This window comes from Scleropages formosus, chromosome 24 (genome assembly GCF_900964775.1).
Source record: "Scleropages formosus chromosome 24, fSclFor1.1, whole genome shotgun sequence".
Taxonomy (NCBI): domain Eukaryota; kingdom Metazoa; phylum Chordata; class Actinopteri; order Osteoglossiformes; family Osteoglossidae; genus Scleropages; species Scleropages formosus.
Genome location: NC_041829.1, coordinates 5,055,254 through 5,079,205, shown reverse-complemented (window position 1 = coordinate 5,079,205; position 23,952 = coordinate 5,055,254). Strand labels below are relative to the sequence as shown.

The window sequence follows — 23,952 nt, the reverse complement described above, 5'->3', positions numbered from 1 at the left end:
CAAAGTCGGTGCCAGTTTTCCATTTTTCACACACACACACACACACACACACACATTTTCAGAACCGCTTGTCCCATACGGGGTCACGGGGAACCGGAGCCTACCCGGTAACACAGGGCGTAAGGCCGGAGGGGGAAGGGGACATACCCAGGACGGGACGCCAGTCCATCGCAAGGCACCCCAAGCGGGACTCGAACCCCAGACCCACCAGAGAGCAGGACTGTGGTCCAACCCCCTGCGCCACCGCACTCCCCCTTTTCCATTTTTCTACATAGCTAAATGAATCAGTTTGATATAAGAATTAAAATGAACTTTAAGGCTAATATGAACTGCAAAGACAAATTACTGAAAGGGTAATAGGAATCAGTATATTAATAATAGGTAGGGTTATAGGAATCAGTATTAATAACTGAAATAACTTTGAAAGCAACCTAATTGCTTGTCTGGAGGAAAAATGAGAGAACAGGACGAGCCCGTGGTTTGGTCTAGTACTTTCCTCCCCAACTTTTGTTGTCACTAAACTCCAGAAGAGGGTGAACAAGTTTAAGTAGCTTATCATTCTCAGTCACTTTAGGGAAATAAAAACAAAATGAATTAATAATAAACGACGTGTCGTATCTTGACAGTCCAGTACCACTACTACGAAAATGGCACTTTTTTCTGCCTATAGCCATTTGTTTTGCTTATAAATGTGTAAGTTGCTCCAGCAAATAATGACAGAAGTTACATGAAGTTTATTTGACACTTCTCTCCAAAGCAACTTACAATTATTTGCCCATTTATACAGCTGGGTAATTTTTTTGTTTTTTTTTACTGGAGCAATTTAGGGTAAGTACCTTGCTCAAGGGTACTACAGCTAGAAGTGAGGCTCAAACCTACAACCCATAGGTCCAAGGCAGTTGCTCTAACCACTATGCTACCAGCTCTCTCTTATTAATTAATTATTAAGTGTTAGTAATTAATTATAAACTAAAGAATATTTCACCACACACAATGTAGGTTCCATAATATCATAACCTTTACATTTCACACAGGCGGTAGCTCACCTGCAAATACTGAAACATAACATGTACACTAAAAATAAAATATAATAATAGTCTATACAAATATTATTAAAGGCTACATCTTTCTAAATGATATTGCAGAATAATCTGGAATTTAAGAAGAGTAACTAATTGTTTTGAGAACAATGAATAACTAGTAGTAGTGAATGACGCTCTCCGCTACGTAAGTCGTTCGTGATATAATAATAACACTACATTTTTAAACATGTCTGCGAAAATACACAGCCTTCAAAGAACTGAATTCGCTTTTTTGTCTTGGCTGTTTCTTTATTTCGGTTTGTTTATTTGCTTTCCTGAGGTCAGTAAGACGTACTTTTTTGAAACGTTTGCCTCAGTCTTCGCGCAAGTTTGGCGCCTGGCGCGTGAGGACCGTCCATTGGCGGAAACGAGTCACGTGACTCAGCTATACAAGTCACCGTATCGCTTCGCAAATTATGATTATTTCTGCAGATGCGGAGAAAAAAAATAAGAAAACTTACTAGGTAAAAACGGAGCTTTTTTTAACTTAGGAAAATACGTTACCTCATCGATAATTCCCACCTTTGCAAATAGCAAAGATTTCGTGCCAGTTATTATATGAACCAATTATATGAACCATCGTCACTTCCTGCGGTAATATAGTTACAGCCAGGTAAATGAATACTGTGCTGTGACCTTCAATTGTTGAGGAGTTCCTTCACACCCAAGTGTGAGGACAAGGTGTTGGGTCCAACTTGCAGAGATGCTGAGGGTTACTGCGCTCCAGCATTTGGTGAAACACAAACAAACAAACTGCTTACACTCCACATGAGCACCATCGACGACAGAAAACATGATCCGGCTCAGGCTCTTCCAGTCACATCTTCAGAAATATTCCTTCTGTAACTATAATGTTCATGGTTTCCAAATACCACTGGTTCAATTGCGCTTCATACATTACATTTCAGTGAAACATTTATCGGTACACTTCTCGTAGCACTTAATGAAAACAAACTTAAGTAGTTTAGCTAAATACAATTTATTAACATTTCAAAAATGCACGCTATTTGACAAGTTCAATTAAATACGGCACATTAAGTAATAGGATGAACGTAACAAACGGCACATTTACAATGCTTATGTACAGGTCCTTGGTCCGCGCTCGTTTAACACACGGTTTGGAGGAAACCCAGCACTTTTCTCCCAGGACAACAAATTCACCCAAGGATGGTGTAAATATATTAAAAACTATATGTCTGCTGGTGTGCAGGGTACTTTACAACACATGGTAGATGGGGCTGGTGCAAAGGGCTTCCGGAGAGCGAGGGAGGGAATGGGTGCTGGAGGGCGAGAGGCCAGTCACCTCGCCAGGCGCTGCTGGTCCACTGGCCTCCGCCGAAGAGAGCCGATCCACGATGCTGGACAAGCATTCCAGGCTGGAGAGTCCAGGGCTCCTTTCTTTAGAACTAGCTGGATGGCAAAGGTTCAGAAACAAAGAAGAAACACAGACGGTCACCTCTGAGGTCAGGTCTCGGTGTCACAGCGTTCAGATAGCATTAAAGCCACATGAGGTGCCTCATGACGTCTGCTCCATGCCTACACTCAATAAAGATCTATGAAGTATAGAAGTAATACGTAGTGTACGTATCTCTTTTTTCCTATTGACTAGGATTTGACAGTTAGGATCTCTAGAAATGTACCAGTCTGTCCTTTTATACTATTTTCATTATAATAGTGTGTTCAGACATCCAGCAATAAATTCACAAGAACACCAGCCCGCCAATTAATCCATTCTGCAGAAATGGTGCTTTAATGAATGCACATATCACAATAATTGCATAAAGTGGGTAAGAACATTGCCCATCCTTTAATTTTTAAATTTATTCCATGAGCTTAGGTTAAGATATAGATTTAAGACTTGTCTTACCATTTTGTAGTTCATGATTGTACATATTTCCATAACTGTTATTCACTTGTGACCAAACAGGGCTGTTGCATCCAGTCTAGAAAAAAGAAAAAAAAAATTTATATATATATATATATATATATATATATATATATATATATATACACACACACACACACACACACACACACACACCTACTACTGCTCTGAACATCAGCACAGGATGAAAAGAACAATTATGCTCAGATTGTCACTAACAGCATTTTCCATTTTTTTTCTTCGTACCATCTAGGCAAGCTTTCTAGTCATGACTTTTCCAGTGATCCAGTATGCCCTGAGTCCCAGCGAGGGTTGTAACCAAAAACCATGACATGCATTGTGTTAGGCATGGCAAATTGATTCCACCAGTGGAAGTTATACCAACTTTTGCAAGATGAAACTTTCCCAGGGTAAATCTGCAGAAAATCCTGGCAAAGTCTGGGCAGAAATCACAGTCAAGAAGGAATGCAGCTGCACATACTTTTCCTCCATAGTTCAGTGTGGTGGATTTTCCAGCATCCGTTGGACTTTAAATTATCTTTTGAGAAGAATTTCCCCCGTACCATTTTTGTTAGGGTGGTACAAAACTCATTTTAACACTATGATTAAATATTTGCATTATTTTCATTACTACTTTAGTTAATTCAATTAATTTTACTTTTTTGTTTTTAGTGAAAAAGTGACTCTGGGGACATCTCACTTAAACTGGCACAAAACGATCATGGATGTGGTGAAGACAATAATTTCATGGTAACAGCTGATGACAAGACAGGTTAATGACATGTTATACAGGTAACCATAAGGGAAAAAAAACACTTATACAAAGACAAATAAACACACAAATAAATAGCAGGGTAAGGATAAAGCTCACATAATTCTGATGCAGCAGCTATGGCATGCTTTGCATTAAGCATGACAAATTGATTGGGTCAAATGCAGTTACCATCTTATGGAGGAAGACACTTTCTTTCCATATAATTTTTGCTAGAAAATGACAGAGGAAGATAAAAGCTGAAGATAAAACGTTAGAGAAGTAAAATGGAGACATTCAAGGTGAGTTAAGACCTACAGAGGTTGAGAAAGAAGATCTAAACCAATAAAAACACCTCGCATATGACATTTGTAATGGTGGAGATATTGACAAGCACGGCGATGATGGAATAAGACAATGCCCCAAGGGAGACTTACCAAGCCATCCGAGCAGCTGGATGTTGGACTTCCTGGCTCAGAGTTCGCCTCTCCAGGCAGGCTGTAGTACTCCTCCACCTGCTCACGGAGCAGCTCCTGCAGGCTTTCGATGTACTGGATGGCATTGCGCAGGATCTCCACCTTGGGCAACCGCTGGCTGGGGTTGGCTGAGGAACAGCGACGCAGCGCCTCAAAGGCATGGTTCACCTTCCGGAGCCGCCGACGCTCACGCATGGTGGCAGCCCGTCGTCGGTCCACCGCACTCGACTTGCGCTTGCAGGCCCTGCACGCCCAAGCGAGGCAGCGGCCGGCCTGATGGAGGCCACGTGGCGCACGCACATGCTCCTCCTCATCCGAACCAGGTGGCTCCCCAAAGCCCAGAGCCTCGGATGGGTCGGGGCCCTCTGGTGAGGATGCCCAGGGACTGTCGTAGAAAGCCCCACTCTGAGAGAAGCGGCGTCCCTCCGAGATCTCCATGGCATGGGATCGTGTGGCAGCCTATGAGGAGCGCTGGGGGATCTCAGAGGGGACAAGTGGTCTGAAGGAGCCACCACCAGGCCCCTTATATGCCTCCCTGCAGATGCACAGGGCCCACATTGGCCAGATCTAATTACCATATCCCACAGACTGTGCTGGGGGTGAGCTCAGCTCCCCGCCTAGTCGCTTAAGCAGGACACCCTGCCGGGCGCTGCACATCTGCATTCCCTGGGCTTCATTCACCTTGTTTTTGTTGGGTTCAGTGTACCTCCTTTGTTGTCGACACTAGTGCATGTACTGAGATTAATCGGAGGCTTGCAGAACAAGGTGCGGTTGCACATTTATCCTCCAAGTTGACCTGACGGTGTCGTACTGCATCGCATCACATAAGATAGAGTCATGACGATCATACAAAGGTGTGTGAGCATAGGAGGCTGGAAAATTTTAAGTTTAATTGCATATATATATCATCTGCTAAGTGAATAAATGTAAATGTAAATATACTTCATTTTTTTCTTGTCAAATGATGTAGCCATTAGAGGGAAATGAATAACATTTGCGGCACAAACGCAAGAATTTTTTGATATGTGAACATGCTCTGATTTTTTATTTTCAGTTTTTTTTTTCTTTTTTTTTGGGGGGGGGGGGATTTTTCAATCTGCAAGAAAATTGAAGGAGGGCCACTTTTCCCCATGTTTCTGGCTGGGAGTGTTAATTTTATGAGTAGGAGACAAAACCCAGCGTTGCAGATGCATCCCAGCTGCAGTGGGAAGTGTAAGATTTCAAACTGAGCTAATTCACACTTGAAAGTCACACTCAACTCCGAAACCCTCCACACTTTCACTGACGGCGGCTGGAAGCGTCTGACGCGCTTGTTTCGGTGCCACTTATTCGCAATTAGTACTCATTAAAACCGCTTTAAAACAATTAACAACGTTGTGCAAAAGCAGAAAAAAAAATTGCAGCGCAATAAAAGATTTATAACAGGAGGCGGGAGAATAGCACAAATAGACGTGGACATAAACTAAATAAATAAAAGCATCGAAGGAAATGAAAATATATAATATATATATTAACAATGACTGACAGTCGGACAACTTGGAAGTGAAGCTGACAAACGGAACATGCCATGTTTGGAAGAACATACTGCTGACAGCACACGTGTATGTATACTTTGTGGACATTTCACGGGACGTGGTAAAGCGTTTGTGCGGGAAACGCGCACCTAAGAAAACAGCGCCGCGTCTCCATGGCAACGGGGGGGGGGGGGGGCGCGTCGGCTCTGCGGACTCCGCGGAGGGCACAGCTGAAGAACACATCGGCCCTGCACACACACATCAAAGACGATGAGAAAACCTGCCAAAAGAGCCGGCAATTGATCACTGAGGCACATGGGGACATGAGCGCTCGCACACACCCTGTTTACCACAAACACACACGCAAAAGTACCCGGTGGTCTGTGGGAACACGGCCACCGCTCCCACTTACTGGGGCTGTCAAAGGTCAGTGCTTGTGTTAAGTGTGTACCACAGAGCCCCTTTAACGTCCATTCTCAGCAGCATTAAGTGCTTTTACTACTACTACTACTATTATTATTATTATTATTATTATTATTATTATTATTATTATTAATTTAAGCCTTTGTGCAGGGTCATTTACAAAGTTGTAATGATTTACCTATTTTTACAGCATGGTGCATGTTGTATACTATCATCAGAGTAAATAATCATCAAGGGTTCTACAAGGCAATTTAAATAAACAACGTTCAGATTAAACGGAACCCTAACCAGGACTCTACCTACTGCCTCATAGATGTTATAAATGCAACCTGACAATATCCTATAAAAGTGGTGTGCATCTTTACCTATTTGTAGAGTTTTTCAGAACATGTATTTAGCTCCTGGGGAAGGACAGCAGTTGATTTTTTTCACAAGGTGGGCCAAACAGTGTTCAAACAGCACTTGACACACCATAGAATCCCCTACATTTCATATTCCCACTGAATGATTGGCAGCACCACTGTTCTGGCACGAAAGTTGAATGCGCTGCCAACTAAAATGTGGAAAATTGTTTTATTGCTGGACCGGCAGCAATATGACTCTTGCGCTGTTCTTTGTTTCGGATTTCTGCTTTGGACGGAGTTTGTTATCCTACATTATCCCTCTGGATGCTTGCAGCATTATGGTGTTGTAACAGTTCTTTGTAAGTGTCCTTCCATTACAAAATACATCTTTATAGTGTATACTTTGTACATGTTGTCCACATTCTTCACAGATATGCAGTACATGTTGTAACACTATATTGCTGTGTTTGGTTTTTTTTTTTCCCCCCAATATTCTTTAAAATTGCGTTTATGGAAATGATTATCTTTGAAACAATTGCCCTAATCTATTGTATACGACTGAGCGATACACAAGCAATGACCTTCCACTTCTTAAAAAACCCAGTCCAAAGGCCAAAGAAAACATGATATCTTCTAATTTGCATGTGTGAATGAAAGACTCTGATGCCCCCAAGGTCATCAATACAAGAGATCAGTTTCTCCAAAACGCCACATAATTAATTGGCACTAATATCAATTTCATTGGGCAAAAACCTTTCTTCCAACATTGCGACTGACATGTAAACAAGTGACAAAGTATTTCCTTCAAACCACGGTAAAATCCATATTGACTCTGGGTCTAGACTGGTAAAATGATCAATGACAGAAGTAGACGCAAACATGTTTAGCCATTTAAAACATGTGGGCGAGCGTGAAACCCCAAGGTAGGTTGCAGTAGGAAAATCCCTCTGGTTCCGGACGGTAAAATCCTGCTCAAGCACACGTCTGAGACCACTCATTAAAAGGACATTACGGGGTGTAATATCCAGTTTCAGTTTGTTCTTGGAACAGTGCTGATAGAGTCTAGGAACCTAAAGGGAAGCAGGGTGTCTTTGAAGTGTGCTGTTCCATAATATGATGTAACTTACCAGGCATCAAGGCGGCATGTGCAAGATCTCATCTCATCCTAGGAGAAAGAGGATAGTGTGTATGAGTCACAGCAACGTCACATCTGAGCACCCAGACTGATAATACTGTAATCAGAGTCCAGCATTTCAATATTTATTCACGTTTGACCGAAAAGCAGGCACTTTGGCTTTACAGTAGAAAGCATCAAGCTGACTTTAAGGTACCAGCTGCTCCAAAATTTCTGTAGTGTGAAAAACATATTTTACATTCATTCATTTCAGAATTGCTTTCAGATTTAACTTACATTTGTTCATTTAGCTGATGCTTTTCTCCAGAGTGACTTACAATGTAAAGTTACCTACAACTATTTACCCATTTGTACAGCTGGACGTGGGATCGAAACCTGTGACCTTTGGGTCCAGAAGCAGCACCTCTAACTATTATGCTACCAGCTGTCATTAATGGCAAAGTGCTTATTGATCAGCTAATAGATCAGCCACAAATCAGTTCAGATTGTCAGTGTTTGGAAAACTTGTGCCTTACACTGTATTTCTGGTGTACAATAGGAGCGGACAATGAATGCATTGGGTTTAGAGTGCGATAAGGGACACATCACCCTGGCTGTACCTGAGTACGCTTCACTCCTTCCTGACCTTCTCTGAGGTCATGCTGAGTCGTAGCTCCAGGACTCCCCCACCATCTCCAGCAAGATTCCCGTTGCCCATTTGCAACTGTGTGTTGTGTCGAGTGGGGGAGGGAAGAGATTGACTGCTGTTTTGAAAACACAGAGCAGCAAGGAGACACCAGAGCTGCCCTTCTAGGACCACGCTGGCTTTCTAGGCCATTAGGCATCAGAGGAGACAGGGCTACAGGTGTCATCAGAACAATGGATGCCGGAAGCTGAAAAGCTTACATTTGAGGGGCTGTTCTTAACAATGGAGAAACACTCATAAAAGGCAGAGGTGAGTTGGCAGACAATCCTCCCATTCTGTTCTGTTGCCCAAGAGCAGAGTTGACAACAAAACAGACACAGTATCGTGCCATGATGAATGCCTTTCGTAGCAAGGCTCCGCTGCCAAGATTCCATATCTGATTGGGCAATGAGAGACATCTGCAGAGTTTAGAAATGACCATACTGACTGAGATGGAGAGACATGGTTGCCATGACCAGTTGGCACGAAGAAAGGGCGAGTGCTGTTTTGAGCCTAGTGTCATTTTTCGTTCTTTTAATAGACATAAATACTGGGGGTGGAGCATTTGTTTGCTCCCTTGGCTAACCTCATACTCGCTCTCTTTCCTAAAGCCACGTAAGAAAGTGACACAGATAAATACCTCCCTCAAAGACAAGACATTTACACACATATTTGGACGAGCATATGCAGGATGTTACACAACTATAACGTTTTTCTTGTTAAAGATTTCTATCCAGAACTCCAGGAGATTAACTAAATAGGGAAAAGTTCCAAAAATGTTAAAATATTGTTCTAAAATAATAGTTTTGGGGGAATTACTAATTTATTTTTCATAATTCAAAAGGCACAATTTTTATGAATGTGGAGGCAATCTTAAAGCTTTTATTTTATTTATCTCATGGGCATTGGCACTGTCTCTGTAAAAAAACATTTATCATCTGTTACAACGAAAACATTCTATTGACCTCTGCTGTACTGACCAAAGCATCAAACATTATAAAAGCCATAGAGGTTGAGCGCAATACTTTATCTGTGTAAACCTCAAAAATAATATTGTTTCTCAGAATTGGTTTCAGATTATTCTCATAAAATGTAAAATGTTACAAACTCTTGACATATAACCATTCTGAATTATTTCAAGGCTTTTCCTGAATTACAGATTTGCTATTGAAAATTAATCTCACTAATCTTTTTGCCACAAAAAGACAAAACTTTTAATTAAGGTTAATTACATACAAAATATTTGTATCTCAAAATATTTACAACAAAGATAAAAGATTTAAAGATCTATGGCAATGTGTTTAATGATGTGTTTTTTATTATTATTACATTATAATAATAATAACTATGACTTTTTTAAATAGTAAAAATAAATAAGTGTTGAAAGAAGAAGTAAAAATAAATTATGACACTATGGAAATGTAAAGGCCTCTTGTTGCCCACGGACAGAGTCTACAGCTGTTCTAATTTCGCGAGGCTTCGTCGCTGTAATTTGCCGTAGGCTCTTCGTTTGAAATACTGTCGACAATTGAAGATAGGCGACGGAGGCTGCTGGAAGCAGAAGACTCCGTGACACCTGTATCGGAAGGGGTAAACAGGTGCACGTTAGAATTATAGCACAAAGCGGAAAAGACAAACTAGCTGAGTAGGTTCTAGCCAGCCCACACTGATTAAAAGCTTGAAATAATCACGTGAAATGATGAAATCACAATTTTAATACAAATACAGCAATAAAGAGAGGTCATGATTGATATATTACTGCACCAACCTTCCCTTTGACTCATCATAGGTACACTGGAATGATCAGAAATGTTCTTCCAACTATGATAGGTCTTTTCTCCAAAATGTCCCGTGTCTGGCATCTGCAAATGGAAGTTCTATTATTTTTCTTGGAATACATATTCCGCACTGTATCAATTGAATCTGTCACAGAAATACATTTTATAGGTGACTAAGCACCTCAGGAACTGCCACCTAGTCAAAGAATAGTTTTTACCACGTTGTTTTATGACGTAACAACACAGTTATCGTTAATACTAGCGCTCGTGCTTTTTGGGTATGAGTATTTTCAAATGCTTACGTGCTGGTCTTTCACGCTACAGTGTAATGGATCATTTTCCACTATTCGCTCTTGCTCATCCAACGAATGCAGCAGGTCCTGCAGTTTCTCAATGTAATTAATAGCACTGCGTAAGATCTCCACTTTGGGCAGGCGCTGGCTCGGGTTGGGCACAGTCTTCTTCTTTAAGACCTCGAAGGCCTCGTTGATCTTCTTGAGCCGCCGTCTCTCTCGCAGAGTGGCCGCTTTGCGTCTGTCCGTTGGGGCGGACTTCCTCTTACAGACCTTACAGGCCCAGATGAGACACTGTCCGGCGCAGTGTTGCTGGAGACCCGGGGGAGCCAGGACATGCTCTTCTCCACTGCTGTCACATCCAGCCTCGGAAGGAACCTGATCCTGGCCAGCTGACAAAGGGCTGTCATTCTCCTTGTACAAAGGAGAGTCTGCTGCTGATACTTCCAGGGGTGGCAGGGGTCCGTTATCGCCACCGAGAAAGCGCAGGTCATTGAAGAAATACGCATTGGTCTCAAAGAGTTCCATCATGATGCTGCAGCCCTCGGCAGTCTATGGGTTTGACAGTCCAACAGTACAAATCTGTGGATGGCATTTAAATAACTTAGTGACATGAGTCACGGGCTTATATATAGCAAGTGTAACTCTATCCAACATTTAGCTGTCGCAGTGCATCAAACTGGTGTTTTCAGGGGTGTTACAGAGGTATTACTACCAACGGCGCTTGCACACGCGTCAACACCTAGCTATTGAAAGCTATGCACATTATCTGATATATGACAGGTGCCTAAAGTTATACTTTGTAGTGTTGGGGTTACATGCTGTAAAGCTGTATTTCAGCTTCAGCTGAGACATAAACATATTTTATTTCAATATTGGCTGATTTGGAAATAAAAGGTTTTGTAACCTGGCAAAACATTATTTATGTGAGTCTCTTACATTAGGATGTAACCATACAAGCAGATCCTACAAATTATGCTATTCATTTTAAATGTAACAGCTACTCTGACAGTATGACCTGCCTGCCTACGGTGTACATAACATAGTAACATAACTGACTGCAGTGTGAACAGCAAAACGGATAAAAATGTTCAATAAAACAGACCAAAACTCACACGTTAATATGTAGATTGACTCGGGGTAAATGTGTTTATTTCGGCTTGTTTTGATTCTTGCTTGTTATTTATGATTCATGGTAGTAATAGGATGTATACAAAGTATATAAAGTATATAAAGACCTCACACCGACTGGGCAACTAGTACTCAGCTGACTCTATTATACTTATGTTCTGTGTAGTTTTATTTCTAATTGATTTTTATTGATTGATGTCTAAATGTGATTATTTAATTACGCGTGTGATTCCAGTGTCTTTGTGACTATGTTGCTGTACACTATGTGTGCAGCTGTAGCCCTGTGCAGTTCAATAAAGGGGTTAATAAAATTTCTTCTACAAACTTCAGCCAGCAGAATGCTTCTTTATACTCTTGATACTTTGGTCAAATATGTTTACCTGTAATACATTACCCTGGAATACTTATATCAACTGTCAAGTTTTGTATTGCTGCTAGTTAAGCCTTTCCTGGTTTTTTGCTGACCAAGTATTTTGGGATTTTTTTTCTTTGAATCAGACGGTTCTTCTTACCTTTACATCTGATCGTATGGTCTTGTAGCATACAGTTATTTTACTGTGCTGGACCAATAAAATGTACACTACTCCGCATCCCTGTGGCAGGTTACAGCATACTGACTTGTTCGATAGGCTGGTAACAAAAACGCTACTTAATTCTCTTGCCGTCAAACCCAAAATTGTGCTGAAGGTTCAAATATTAAAGCATTATATTATAGCATTATGTGGCATCCACTAAAAAATGCTTCTGCACCATTTCTCAAACCTGCTTTGAGACCTGAGATAGTTATGATAATAACTAGCATTTTCAGAAAGGGCAGCTGGTGTGAACATTCACGACTAAGCCCTCCTTGGAGATAGGCAACCAGCATACGCCCTGCACTTCCTGGTCATCTACCTCCCCTGGCTCTCAGCAGGAGAGGCCGCTCTGCCCGTGGCCGCTGCACCACAGATAAATCTCCTCTGTGTCAAGGAGGTGACGCTTCAGCTGTTGGGAGGATCATGGGAGTCATGGAATAGCATGCCAGGGGACATAAAGTTTGGTATCCCCAGCCGCGGTTTATTATGACGCTGCGGTGAGTGCAGAAATCGACACCCGGAATCCCAAACACAGAGAGGACATGAGTGCCACAGGACACAAGAAAGTGATCTAGCACTTTACATCAGAACCCAACTGTAGTCGTAGACATACATCATAAACACACAGCAAACATGACACACAATCAAAAAACACATAAAATATAGAACAACCCAGTAACATCCTGACAAAAAAAAACAGCTTTGGCTTCATTTACATTACAAAAAATGCATACAATAAAAGCTTGATTTGAATTAAAACATATAAAGCATAAGATATGATTGCCTACATACACACAGCAGTATTTTTAAATTGATTTTTTTTGGTAGGGTGTTACAAGGGCACAACACTGAACAAACAGCTTTAAAACAAAAAGAGAGATGGCTATTTACAAGCTTTTGGCCTCAGTTTTCAGAAGCTATTCAGCGTAGATATGTCATTGAACACATAGATAAAGACAGTTAAATAATTACACCCTTCACATTGTGGTTTCTTCCCATTCTAGCTCGACATCGCCTGGAAAAAAACACAGCAAACAAAACAGCAACAAAAATTTGTACATGTGGAAATACTACTTTGCACATTTTGTAAATCTTAAGTGATGCGTACTGATACTGCTTTCAAAGCTTCAATTCTCAAGTGTCTTACACTTCTGGAAAATTACATCTGTTTCTATTCCTTCCATCTATTTCTCATTGATACAAACTGAATATGAAAAAGATTCACAACACAGATTGTCACAGGGCAAATAGGTATGGCCCGAAACATACTTACATAAAGTGAGTAAATCCTTTAGGAAAATGAATCAATAAAGCTACAGATTGCTCCTGGTGTTAATGAAGCTGCACTGTACTCCACAAGAAACCTGCTCACCTTCCATGGCATCCAGAGAGTCCATCTTCTCCAGGGCCGAGTAGTTGACAAACCAGATGGACTGGCTGTTTCCTTTGCTTGAAAGGAGGTCCAGAGTGCTCTGATGCAGAAACATATACTGGGCCTACAGTGGAACAGTGTTGAGAAGCACATTACTTATTTACAAAAATTATAGCATGCTAGAATATACGACATACAGGAGGTGTGGTGGTGCAGTGGCACAGTGGGTTGGACCAGGTCCTGCTCTCCAGTGGGTCTGGGGTTCAAGTCCTGCTTGGAGTGCCTTGTGATGGACTGGCGTCTCGTCCTGGGTGTGTTCCCTCCCCCTCCAGCCTTTTGCCCTGAGTTGCCGGGTTAGGCTCCAGTTCCCCGTGACCCCAAATGGGACAAGTGGTTTAGACAATGTGTGCGTAGAATATACAACTGTTGCATATTAAGAAATACACGTCAGTGAGGAAAAGAAGGGTTTAAATGACTCTTAATCCTTTTTATGGTTTGATTCTTCACAGGTGGTTTTGCTCCTTCAGCACTGAGATTACACTGCAGTTGTGAAAGTGGCAAAGAGTGGTGGTTTGCCATGGCAATGAGAACAACGCAAGAGCATTACGTTGTCGCTGGAGGAGTCAGTGATCACATCCTCACCAGGTTCTGCACCATGCACATCCTCTCACTCCGCAACTCTGCCACCAGGCCGTAGACGTCCACAAAGTCGTGGTCTCTCACGTGCTGCACCAGGTGGTCCAGGGCTATGAAGACCCCTGTCCTGCCAACACCGGCACTGTCCAACAAGAGCAGTTGAAATCAGCTTTCCATGAATAAGAAAGCGGAGCTTCGTAAAAGCCTTGATTTAAAGTGAAAATAAAGCTCGAGCTTCCCCAATTCTGACTGAGCACAGAAAACCCAAAAAAAGCAAAATAAATACATTTGGATACAAGACAAAATTATATAAAAGGTAAATATCAAAAGTTCAGAATATTACAGGTATGAACATGTTGTTAAAAATGAGTGGGATTTTAGATAGGACAAAGCTGTGATGATGGAAATATGCAAATTTTTATCCTGAAGCCCAGAGGAACAAAGATGATTTTTTCAGTTTTGAGCTTGAAGGCGCATGAATGTTGCCTATACCTGCAGTGTACCACAATATTGGAGCTGTCGCGGCCCCTGTTGGCCCGGATGGCCTTGACAAACTGGATGAGCGTCGCACTGGACTCTGGCACGCCATGCTCTGGCCAGGAGGTGAAGTTGAAGTGGTTTACCACCATGTAGTTACCATGCTGGAGTGGGAACCCAGAATAACTTGAGACAAAAGGACCCGGGATGCTTTCGCACAACAAACTGGGATGCTCTGAACGTAGGAGACTTCATTTAGCCGCCTCACCCTTTCAACTTTGAGGACTCGCACGGTCCAGTCAGGAAACACATCTTCCGCCAGCTTGGTAATGATAATGTCTCCAAACACAGTGACAGGCTTGTTGTCCTCAGGCCAGTACTGGTGACAGCGGATCTGTGGTGAGGTTGAGAAGAGGGAATCAGTGAGGGCGAGGTGAGAGGGGCCTCTGTCCACAGTAAAGTCAACCCCTGACGGACAGTGTTACACTCACCCTGCCCTTCTCAAAGCACTGCGTGAGCATGACAATGGTACGGCTCCGGGTCTCCCAGATCATCCGCCAGAAGTCACCCACCGTGCCGGGCAGGGGTCCCTGCGTTGCGATGAACTCATTGGGACACAGGTAGCCCTTTGACATAGGGAGCAAGAGGGCCTCATGTAACCAGCATCTATGTAATGAACCAAGATTTTTAACAAAAAAAGTCAGTCGTTCCCAATTTCTGCATGAAGCTATTTAAATTGATTTACCCATTTATAGAGCTGGGCAATTTTTACTGGAGTGATTTACAGCAAGCACTTCATATCTGTGTTCTACATACTATATTTACATAAGATACTGCACCTCGGTCATTAGGATGCATGTTTGCCTTGGAAATAAAAAATAATGCCTGAAAACAAGGTGATGATCGCTGCTGTCAAAACATGAGATTGTGCTTCAGGGAGTAAAGTATGAATGCCGAAGGCAAGAATGAGGCGGGTTAATTTCCGAAGGTGAAATGAAAAGAAAAAGAGTGCTTATGGAAAATTGCAGTACTTCTCAGCTCGATGTGAGGACTGGGAGTCTCTCTCGCATTGCCTGTCAGCGTGTGGAGGGAGGGGGGCTGGGAAAGCAGCCATCGGTGGCAGCGCTGAGGTGGGATTATAAATAGGACTGTAAATGAACTTGAACTTCACCAGCTTCATTGGACTGACTCCCCGGATCAGCGTAAGCCAAGCTCTGGAACATGTCCACATTCTCAGTTTTATTGTTCTTTTTTTCTTTCTCTCATCCTTTCTATTAATATTATTAGAAAAATCTTGCTTTGTTGTGCAAAATTTTAGCTCCCAACATAGCCACATATTCTACCGAAGTGACATTCTCCAGGGTAAAAGAGCAGAAGATCTCTTGAACTTGGAACCTTTGAGTTAATACTATTATTTTTTTACTATTGTTGTATTATTTACACAGCTGGATATTTTACTTGAACAAGTAATTGCTAGTGACCCATCCAGGGTACAAATCATGGGCCCTCCTAGAAAATAACTGTACTTCTTTAACAGCCAAACTATCAGCAAGTACTGACTCTCACTGTCGCTTCCAGGCATCACACCTGTTTTCCCCATTGCTGCAATTTAGCTGTCGAGCCTGCAATTCGAACCCGTGCCTATCCGGACAGCACCCTAGTGGCCACTTAGCATAGCCAGCCTGCATTGTTGCTTTGGGTTAGGGTAAAGGTTATTAAACAATGCTCTCCAGTTCTTAGCGGCGACCTTACCGAGACAAAGCTGGCGTTGATGTAGTCTGACCCTGGGACTCCTGGTTCAGACAGCAACTTCACGCGATTGTTGTTGTCTAGGAGACAGATAAGGGCTGAACTCAACATGCTTCGAACATCATGAATTCAAGTGATGTGACCATTAATCTTCACGTAATTATGTGCATCAGTGCACCATGATGAGAGTCACTACTTAAGATTTTGAATACAGATGAACGAGTGATATTGGAATGCAATTGCACATAATTTGGCAAAAGACATGGTTCTAAAATGTAAAAAAATGACATGGTAATACGGAAGAGGAACGTACTCTGGGACTAGGACAAGTCCTACATACAGAGAGCGGTGATGACAATGGCTCCCCCATCCAAACCCTTTGTCCTTAAAGAGGGTTAAAATCTAAAGTCTGGAGATATAGTGTTTGTTTGGACAGTATCAGGCTCCATAAGGAGAATGTAGAGCAGTTAGGAGGCAAGAGGTTGGTTTCTGTGCTGTGGCTATAGGACATCTGTGAATGTGAAGTTGAAGAGCCCAGAAGCAGCTGCTCATTGTACATCACTGGGCAGGATAAAGCTGGGATACCAAGGAAACAGCAGCCAACACCACTCTCACAAGGAAGCAAAAGCCTATAAAAACAAGGGCTTTTCTTGTCTTAATAACCAAGCCATGAGACATCAGTGCTTGGGGAAGCCCTTGCGATAGCATCACCCCAAGTCAATGGCACCTAAGAGTAAAGCCTCATAACCGCCCTGCAGACTGGCACTGTTGAAGAATACTGTAGACAACAAAAGACAGATAAGAGCTGTTGGAGAATGTTCCTAATGCAAAGTAAACAGAGACTTTTTTTCACTCTCTCCATCACAGCACGTGCTGCTCAGGGTCAAACTGAGGTTTTCAGTTTCAAAGCCATCCGGAAATATAGAACATCTAGCTGCGTGCTCTTAGTTCTGGGGTAAGGACTTCAAAGTTAATGATGGCAATCTGCACTCATTAATAAGAAGAAATATGAATTAGAGGGTCGCTCTCCAGCCAGCAGTGAACAGAGTAAGTGGGTTGAGGAGGTCACGTGTACTTACAGGGCTTTATGTTGGTGAAGCGGTTCTTGGACCTGTTCCAGGGCAGGTCGGCGTCTGAGGTAGCGAGGTCCTGCAGCACCTTGGGAAGCTCCTGGAAGCAGAGGTGGAAAAGAAGCTTGCCTTGTCATGTGTTTGGTTATACAACCTCTGCCGACAGGTCTCATCGTGATGACATGGGGACGTGTCACTTGACAGGCAACAACGTTAGCGTCATTCAGGCTAACCTCACTTTTGCTGCGATGGATTCTGCACTCGTGTGGGCTATGATGAATTGGAGACGTCGTAGGCAGATGCCCTGTCTTTAGCTATACAGGAACTCTGATGGTTAAGAGAGTGATGGGGGTTGTTGAGGCCCCCCAACTCATGGTTCTACCCTTGACCCAGGCAGGACCACCCTTTCTGGACTCAGGGGTGAGAGGGTAATCCTCTTTCCATGCTTGCCCCTTCCCAGGCCTCTAGAAGAACCATCTGCTGAGGGAGAACCTAACAATCCAATGTCCATGTCTGGGGTGAAACTGGAAATCCTTCCCCATGCTTATGAACCTACCATATTGTTGTGGGTATCGTCATTTGTCTGAAAGGGAAATGTTATCAAAATGCACTACAGCTTTCAGAATAATGTTTAGATAATCCAACAATACTTTCTTAAAACTTAGAATGAACTACTGCACGTGTATCAAACAACTGCATGCAAATGGAGTACAGAAACATTCCCTTCATGTTGGTCTCAACAAAATGTGACTCAGACATTTCTTGTTAAGTGTTGAAATGAAGTCATGTCTTAAAAAAAGTAGCAGGCCTTCCGAGGGAAACACAATTGTTTCCAAGAGAAACTAATAGGATACTGACAAATGGAAGTACAGTAAAGGGGAACAGTATTGTTTCGGGTAATCAATTTTTACGGATTCATACATACTAAAATAACAGAGTCCAGTGTTGAGTAGCCAGTGTTGAAAGGGTGAAATAATGATAGCCATGAAACCAATCCATGGTAATGGATGAAGTAACAGATTTTGTAAATCCTGTAACTGTAAACCATTTATTAATATATTTTTATAAAAGACATTAAAAAACCTATTTTAATGCTTTAAAGACAGTAAAATCCTTATAAATATATAGGGGATGTTACATGATATAAATTATATTCAGTTAAAAAAAAAAAAAAAAAGATTAATTGTACTATAAACATGAATTAAACTCTTAAGTCTGTCCCTGAACTGTGCTCAGGTAACATTTAACCCTACTGAAGAAAAACACAGCTTTGAATGTTTTTTTTTTTCTTTTACCATACAGCGTAGTTTGCTTTCCTGAAATTCAGAGTACAGCATTCTCGGCTTCTATTTTTCGTTCTGTGATCATCTTGGCAATTATTTATTCTTCCTCGTTGAAGGTGTGCTAGTTGTTTCACATTAATATTAATTTAGCTAGTTTAAGAATTAATAATGGCAGTTGTGGTTATATTAATACCCATAACAATGATGAGCACTGACATATTAGAGCCCACTTTACCCTGGAATATGAACTTGAGGTAAGGGGACTCCCAGTCCTGACACACTTGTGAATTATTCTCGACAGGTTGTAGTACTGAGCTCTGGACACAAGCACATCTAACTTTACTATCCAAACAGTGGGGCTGGTGAAGAGGTATTGATAAGGTGGGGTCGCTTCCTCGGTGGTCTGTGTCCTGCCTTTGGAACAAGGTATGTGGGGTGTTGAGTTGGGTGTGCGGTCGGCGTACCGAGAACTCCTCCTGGAACTTGGCATTGTCATTGGCACACAGGTCCTCCACGTGCTGCAGGAACGACTTTTTATTGATGGGCCTGTAGGTACAGGGGCTGAGGATGAGTTGTGTGTAGCTTTCCGACACACACACACACACACACACACACACACACACACACACACACACACACACACACTTTCCTCTCATCCCCACAGTAAGCTGCATCTGTAAAAACAATTCTGTTTCACTAACTGAAGTTATTGGGTATAAATTTAGCACACTTACTGTCCACATAAGTCTTCTAATATGAAAGGGTCACATTTAAACAGTGATAATGCTGAGACACGGAGACATAAACAGCTATGAGTTCTCTGGTTCTATTAGGTAATATAGACAAATGTGCAAAAATGATAATAAAAGTTGAAAAATTATGACAGCATATGGCTATGTATATGTAAAAGTTATACATCTGGTTAGAGATTTAATTTTCTAAGAACTGGAAGGGAATCAGACATGTTTTACATAATCATTTCTGCAACATCAACGTGGGAGTGATAAAAAAAAGCTTATTTAAAGTTTTAGAGCATAAATATTTCTTTAAAATTGTTATTTTTTGAGTCAAGGTGGACAGCCAGTTGCTGCTGGACTCCAAGTTTTTTCCCTCTTGCATCAGCTTTAGGGGAATTTATTTCCCTCATCTCAGCTTCAGCAACTATTGGGTTTTTTTTAAAAAATCTGTATTTATTTTTTATTGTATGTTAACTGGTTTTGTCTCAACTTGTGGTATACCACTCAGGTCAAGTGGTTGCTGTTTTTTGCAGATATATATGTATCTATTTGAGATATTTGAAAGTGATCCTTTAGGTACTCTGGTTTCCTCCTACAGCCTAAGGCCTTGTGTTTCAGGTGGACTAGTGATTGTAAATTGCACTTAGTGTGTGTATGGGTGAGTGAGCGTGTGTGTAACACTGTTGTGCTGGATAAATGAATGATCGCAAGAAATTCAGTGTAGTATGTTTGTCATTGTAAATCATCCTGGACAAAGGCGTCAGCTAAATACTAGTTAAAAATAATATTAAAATAATATTGAAGTTAAAACCTTTCTGTTACGTCCCTATAAAAAAATCCACTGAATCGCTAAGAACTGAAGGAATACAATCTCATCTGTTTTCACCAGTCGTTGGAGGTAGACAAGTTCAGTCCACTGTTTACACTGTTCGAAATAAACACATCCGCTCGCTAATGCACTGAGCATTCTTTCACAAAGCCGTTCCTGAGAACTCCTTCTGCATCAGCCCTAGGTGATGCCTGCCTCTTAAGCACTTCATCCCAGTGTAATCTCCTTTCTGCTAGTCCAGGATCCTCCTCTGTTTTGTAAAGGGAGCACAACGCTGACCTCACAGTTTAATTATGATACGTTCCTGGGCCCTGTGGAGTTTCAACACGGCCCCTATTATTTCCCAAGCTGAAACACAGCCATGCATGCTAGGGTCCAGGGGGCTGGGGGTCCTGACTCCAGTTACCGGGGTGTTAGTCACGCTCGGCTGATTTATGAGCTGCTTCGTAGCGAGCCCCAAAGTTTGCCCATCTCTGTCACACAGTAAAGGCATAAAGCAGAAATACACACACACACACAGAGGCTCAGAGGTTCAGCCACTTACTTGAGAGACTTTCTATAACTGAGAAGCCTGAAATGTAGTTCACAGGAAAAGAAAAAACCATTAAAAAGCAGCATAACACTATAGAAAAGCATCAGTGATGGATCACATCCTTCAGATGATAACCGATAACATGGTATCTGTTTGTATTAAATGCTAAAAAACTGTTTTAATTTCTGACTGTCTTGTCTCCACCCGGAGAATGTACTAAAGAACAAAGACATATCGCACAATACAATATTACTCCAACAGGAATCATTTTATAGGAAGTAGAAAAATCAGGACACATTGGACAAAGGTTTAGTTTGATTAAAATGTGAGCACCTAGCCTATAATTTTTCCACTTGTGACGTGCTGACCATTCCACCTTGACTGATGGTGAAACATTTACAAGAAAATGCCAAGCTCAGTGCTCACCTAATGAAAAAATAGATGTACCTGACAATTAATTGTACTACCGTTTCTGACTGTGCTTTTACGTAGAAAGCCCTGGATGAATAACCGTGAACGTCTCCAAGAAGCTAACAGCAGGCATGACCTGTCTTGGTTTTGTACACCAACCATGGAGCTAGCTATATGACTGGAGGCTGCTCACACAGACTTATCAGAATTAATAATGTCACAACATGCTTGTTATTCATGAACATGACATACAGAAAAGTAATCACACTCTTGCAGCAGCAGCAGGGCATACAGCCTTTGGCAGAAAAATCAGGATCCCCACATTTGCATATTCACCAAAATCATCCACTGAGCCTTTTTTTTCCCCGTTACCTGCCAGTTTGTAAAATTTTAGGGGTACCTAATACTTTTGGTCAAGGCTGTACTATGATCAGCTCACATAGCCATTGTAGACATACACTGGGTCCTCAACTTACATAGAAAGTCTTTCCGAAACTCATAGTTTGTTTGCAAAGCCATATCTATGTCAAAATCAATGAAAGGTTAAAACAGATGTCCCTCAATTTATGCACAGGCTATGTTTTGCAAACATCTCAGACAAAGCAATAATGAATTAAAAAATTTGGTGTAAAGCTTTTCTTCATTTATTACACTTTCATTAACTGCTTATGTTATGAACACAAATTCTTATTTGATGTTGATTGTTGACTGATTTATTCCAAATTTATGTCTAACAGTCATATTGTTATTGATCATCGACACTCCGGGACACCACACAAGAGCTGAAAACATTGTATATGCGACTTGAATTAATCTGGTCCCACACTAAACAGCTATGTGTAGAAACACAGGTGATGTTCTCTTATAAACAAACAAAATTGTAAAGAAAATACAATTAAAAATGAACATGAAAAATTTTTCTACCTTTGAAAATGCTTGACACGTGAACGTTTGTAACATGAGGACCCAGTGTATACTGCGTTAAATTGCTCACACGGGAAAAAAAAGCAGGAAAAATTATTTAAGTTTGTTATTTTCCTGGCCCACGAGACAAAAACTGGGAAGGGAAGACAATATCAGAGAGGGAGAGGACAATCGTGGAACGCACACACAGCACTGTGACACACTGTACAGGGACAACTTACTGGATGACAAATATTTCCTTCCGCCTAAAGAAAAAGGATGAGTACCTGGAAACAGAAAGCCAAGGAGAAGCATATAAACAGAGAAGTTGCAACCCTGGCTTGGGTGCTAATAAAACTAGGCACAGCAGAACGGAAACCACAGAGCCCTACGATGGAAAGACATCTTCACTTCAAATCGTCAAGAACACAATTTTCTTGACATAGCAAGCGCATTTACTGGGACTCTTGAACACATCTGGTTATGTAATGCCTATGTTCAAATGTCATTCCTAAATGAGTTGAATATGAAATAATATTTAGAAAAAATATTTTAATGCAGTTCTTGTAAATGTACGGATTTTATGGGCAAAGGATGTGCATTTGCCATGCGGAATGTGAAGATGAATGAAATTATCAAAACATCTATTCTACACATATGTGTCAAACTGAGACTCTGACAAGACATTTAGCGTTCATTTTGTTCTACACAGTGGGGTCCCATGTCCTGGTGAAAGCACTGATTTATGGTTGCTTTTTGGTCAACTGGCTTTAAAACACACTTTGGCGACTGGACATTAATTAGCCTTTTCCCACCATTTAATGATAATGAGCTCGTGGGGATAGGCCTGCTGTTAAAGAGGACGACCACCTCCGTGGCTCACAAAAGGATCTCCAGCAAACATAGACTAGGCACAGGTGGACAAGTACCACACAAGTAGTGAGACACAGCATGGGGGTGGGGGGACTGTAAGCCAACACCCAGCCTGTAAGCCACCTAGCTGCACAGGGGTGAAGGAGCTCAATCCTGACCTTGACCTATCAAAATAATCTGAATCCAGCTCACACTAGTTTGTGTTGTTGTCTGCTTTTTGGGTCTTCAGGAAGCACCAGCAAGTTAAATTTCCATCCAAAGCTCCATCCGAATCCCTGCAAAGTACCCCTGGCATTGGGGATGAGCATCAGGAGACCCATTGCTTCCAGACTTCCCCCTTGCACTCACTGTGGTCCACAGGGACCTGCGGAAAACAACGGGACACCCGGCTGTGTTTTCATCTCTGTGCCACCCACAGTTTACTGGAGTAAGGCTCCGAAACTTTAGCACTAGGTATTCTCAGCCCCAAGCCTATTCACCACAATGGCCACCCATCTTCTCGAGTGAGGCCCTATCTATCCTTCACTGGGATATCTCGCCAAGAAATGTGGTCTCCTTAGCTGCCCCTTGTAAAATCATTCTGTGAAAATATGAATTACAAAAACGATTAACTTGACAGATGATGCAAACCTTTCCCCTTAGCAAACAATGGCCAGATGGCATCAGTAGCACTCAGCAGTGAATGGATCATTGCTGGTGTTTGCTGCATGATAGCCTGTAACAAAGAGTCGGGTTTCACAAGATGCTCAGCATTATGTATCAACGAGGAGCTTGGATGGAGGGAGGATGTCTGCACTTTTAGTGATGGCTTCAGGGTCTTCTAGCTAAGTAATGAGGTGTCGGGAAGGAAGCAAGGGGTGAAGCTGCTCGGGGGAAAGATCGGACAAGTTCCCAGTACTGTGGTCTCCATTTATGAGTTCTAGCTCATGGTAGACTCATATATCGTCACAGCTCTGACAGTTCATCCCACCTTTTCTGCACATCTTCGCAGAAGGACATGACACCTTACAGTTGAGCACATGCCAGACA

The 23,952-nt window shown here is 41.9% G+C and overlaps 3 protein-coding genes across 7 annotated transcripts in view; all 3 read right to left on the bottom strand.

Moving 5' to 3' along the window:
• Positions 1-2,086: 2,086 nt before the first annotated feature.
• On the bottom strand, positions 2,087-8,279 carry myf5 (myogenic factor 5). Of its 5 annotated transcripts, XM_029248806.1 has the most exons (5): positions 8,210-8,279; positions 7,603-7,640; positions 4,156-5,956; positions 2,950-3,025; positions 2,087-2,492 (listed from the first exon to the last, which is right to left on the bottom strand). In XM_029248806.1, exons 3-5 carry the CDS (start codon positions 4,630-4,632, stop codon positions 2,299-2,301), a joined length of 747 nt encoding a protein of 248 aa, XP_029104639.1. In that variant the 5' UTR covers positions 4,633-5,956; positions 7,603-7,640; positions 8,210-8,279; the 3' UTR covers positions 2,087-2,298. The 5 variants fall into 5 exon arrangements, with proteins under 5 accessions (XP_029104639.1, XP_029104640.1, XP_018611548.1 ...); XM_029248807.1 differs by lacking the exon at positions 8,210-8,279 and having other exon boundaries at positions 7,603-7,862; XM_018756032.2 differs by lacking the exons at positions 7,603-7,640; positions 8,210-8,279 and having other exon boundaries at positions 4,156-4,729; positions 5,858-5,901.
• A 1,420-nt stretch (positions 8,280-9,699) lies between these two features.
• Positions 9,700-12,021, bottom strand: myf6 (myogenic factor 6). Its single transcript, XM_018756030.1, has 4 exons — positions 11,989-12,021; positions 10,355-10,927; positions 10,043-10,136; positions 9,700-9,850 (listed from the first exon to the last, which is right to left on the bottom strand). Exons 2-4 carry the CDS (start codon positions 10,874-10,876, stop codon positions 9,738-9,740), a joined length of 729 nt encoding a protein of 242 aa, XP_018611546.1. The 5' UTR covers positions 10,877-10,927; positions 11,989-12,021; the 3' UTR covers positions 9,700-9,737.
• A 934-nt stretch (positions 12,022-12,955) lies between these two features.
• The window catches only part of ptprq (protein tyrosine phosphatase receptor type Q), a 47,163-nt gene continuing 36,166 nt past the window's right edge, over positions 12,956-23,952 (bottom strand). The window contains exons 34-43 of the mRNA XM_029248959.1: positions 20,749-20,775; positions 19,103-19,184; positions 17,365-17,455; positions 16,289-16,365; positions 15,028-15,162; positions 14,805-14,930; positions 14,552-14,700; positions 14,066-14,201; positions 13,424-13,547; positions 12,956-13,066 (exon numbers count right to left, since the gene is read on the bottom strand). Of these exons, the coding sequence (XP_029104792.1) occupies positions 13,029-13,066; positions 13,424-13,547; positions 14,066-14,201; positions 14,552-14,700; positions 14,805-14,930; positions 15,028-15,162; positions 16,289-16,365; positions 17,365-17,455; positions 19,103-19,184; positions 20,749-20,775 (985 nt within the window). The 3' untranslated portion in view covers positions 12,956-13,028. The remainder of the gene's footprint in view (positions 13,067-13,423; positions 13,548-14,065; positions 14,202-14,551; positions 14,701-14,804; positions 14,931-15,027; positions 15,163-16,288; positions 16,366-17,364; positions 17,456-19,102; positions 19,185-20,748; positions 20,776-23,952) is intronic.

What these genes read in the sequence shown, in the direction of transcription:
- myf5 (XM_029248806.1), bottom strand. Translation starts at nt 4,632, where the DNA reads ATGGAGATCTCGGAGGGACGCCGCTTCTCTCAGAGTGGGGCTTTCTAC. An exon ending in CCAGCTGCTCGGATGGCTTG is followed by an intron (nt 3,026 to 4,155) that starts GTAAGTCTCCCT and finishes TCTTTTTTCTAG; the next exon opens with ACTGGATGCAACAGCCCTGT. An exon ending in CAATCATGAACTACAAAATG is followed by an intron (nt 2,493 to 2,949) that starts GTAAGACAAGTC and finishes TTTGCCATCCAG; the next exon opens with CTAGTTCTAAAGAAAGGAGC.
- myf6 (XM_018756030.1), bottom strand. Translation starts at nt 10,876, where the DNA reads ATGATGGAACTCTTTGAGACCAATGCGTATTTCTTCAATGACCTGCGC. An exon ending in GTAGCGTGAAAGACCAGCAC is followed by an intron (nt 10,137 to 10,354) that starts GTAAGCATTTGA and finishes TTCCATTTGCAG; the next exon opens with ATGCCAGACACGGGACATTT. An exon ending in TATGATGAGTCAAAGGGAAG is followed by an intron (nt 9,851 to 10,042) that starts GTTGGTGCAGTA and finishes CTTCCGATACAG; the next exon opens with GTGTCACGGAGTCTTCTGCT.